General features: G+C 61.9%; 1 protein-coding gene across 1 annotated transcript in view; it reads right to left on the bottom strand.

Annotated features, from left to right (window-relative positions):
* Positions 1-1963, bottom strand: part of LOC103908492 (nuclear mitotic apparatus protein 1) — a 21563-nt gene that overhangs the window by 10293 nt on the left and 9307 nt on the right. The window contains 2 exon segments of the mRNA XM_009290877.2: positions 635-792; positions 1423-1552. Coding sequence (XP_009289152.2) covers positions 635-792; positions 1423-1552 — 288 coding nt within the window.

Below are 1963 nucleotides of genomic sequence, written 5' to 3'. Positions count from 1 at the left end.
ATCTTTTTATGTCACCTAACCCCCCCCCCCCAAGGGCACGGTGGAGGAGGTCTGTCCTTCTCCCAGGCTGGTGCGGAGCCGCTGCGCAGAAACCATCTGAAGCAGGACACGGAAGATCCAGGCTGCCAGCACTGCTGCTCAGCACGGGCGTTGCTTCAGTCACGGCTTTTGTTGCCCAGGATATAGAAGGGAATACGAGAGGGAAGAAGGAACCTGCGGTCTCCGCGTGCGCCTGGGGAAATCCCCAGTGGGGAGGTTGTTTTAGGTGTGGATGGCGAGACTCCCACGCGTGCCAGCCTGCTCCAAATCATTTGGCAGAGGGACCAACAGCCATCTCCGAGAGATGCTCGGAGTTGTTACAACAGCGTCGGAGCTGTCTTGGCTCCCATCAGCGAGGGTCCCCTTGGCCCACCACGGAGCGAGGCACAGCAAACCCCGAGCTGCCCTGCCCGCTCTGGAAAGCAGAAAAGCCCCAAAGCCGCGAGCTGTGCTCACTTGGGGTCTGGCAGGACGGACCGTGCATGAGCACAGTCGTGGCGGGGTCAAAGCCGTAACAGAAAGTCACAGAAACCAGACGAGGTCTCAGCCCCGCAGAGCCCTCCCCGCGCCCCAGGACGTCCCGCTAGCGACTGACCCTTCTCCGTGATGAGCTTGCGATTCTCTGCCAGCTCCACCTCCAGCTCGTCCCGGTTCTCCCTCTCAACAGCCAGCTGCTTCTTCAGCCGTCGCAGCTGAAACTGGGGGGTCTGCATGACGTCCCCCATGGGCGAGGACGGAGGGCCGGCGAGCATGCTGCGGAGAGGCGTGCCAGGTAACTCTGTTATCCGGAGCCAACGGCAGGGCACAGTCCCTCCCCGCGCAGCCAGACCCGCTCTGGTTCCCCCATCTCAGGGTGGGGTTCAGAGCAATAACTTCGACGCCTCGTCACCCGAGCGGAAAGGCCCGCTCTCATCTTGATTACGCTATCGCCAGTCTCCCAAGCGTCCGGCACGCACGTGCAAAACCACCTCCAGTCCCAGGGCAAAGCATCCATCTCCCTTCACACCAAAGCCAGAGCCCCACCGCAGAGCACTCCGCTTGCTAGAGAGAAACCCCTTTAGCACATCCAGCAGCAACAGGAGCCTGGTCCTCCCGAACCCACCCAGGGCAGGAGGGGACCCCAAGCTGCTCTGGGAAGTGTCTGTGCTCGTTAGGCTGAAATGAGCTGCGCTAAAAGGAGCTAATTACAGCCCCACCTCACTCCCCCACCGTACATCCCCACGTCAAGCCTGGGGAGCTTGCAAGAGGACAGCACCATGGCAGAAAGAGGGTCTCCGTTGAGTCAGCGTACACCCCGGCTACATCCCCGGGTCCCAGAAGCCGCCCTGTCCGTTCCCCCCCTCCCCTCGCTCCCCCCCGGCAGCCAAGAGGCTGGGGACGTACTTGTTGGCGCCGGAGGAGGAGGCAATCTTCTGCAGCTCCAGGAAACGCACCTCTCGCTTGTGCGGGAGGGAGAGCAGCGGGGAGTGCTCCTCGGAGCTGCTGCTGGACGCGCTGGACGAGGACAGCGGCGCTGGAAGTCACAAGCGAGAAGCAGGCTGTGATCTTCACGTTAATACCAGAAGGCAGGGTTTAGCAGCTGAAATCCCCGACGCGCAGGAACCGCAAATTCCAGCGGGGACGGATCAGCCCAGCCGAGGAAGCCATAAACCTGCCTCACACCCCCGTCCTGCCAGCTCCACGGTCCTGCCCCGGCACTCCGCTCCCACCGCCAAGCTGTGGGCATCCCACCCGCCTCGCTCCTCCGGGAAATTTCAGCGGCACGTGCTGCAGAGGCCGGGATGCTGCCGAGCGGGGAAAGCCTGGCGGGTATAAGGCAGCCCTACTTTTAAAGATCTTACAGGGGACCATTCTGTAGCGCTCAGTCCTGGGTGAGGGGATCATAGAATCATTGAGGTTGGAAAAGACCTCTAAGATCATCGAG

Source organism: Aptenodytes forsteri, unplaced genomic scaffold (assembly GCF_000699145.1).
Source record: "Aptenodytes forsteri isolate BGI_AS27 unplaced genomic scaffold, ASM69914v1 Scaffold254, whole genome shotgun sequence".
Classification (NCBI taxonomy): Eukaryota; Metazoa; Chordata; class Aves; order Sphenisciformes; family Spheniscidae; genus Aptenodytes; species Aptenodytes forsteri.
This window is presented reverse-complemented; position numbering and strand designations above follow the sequence as displayed.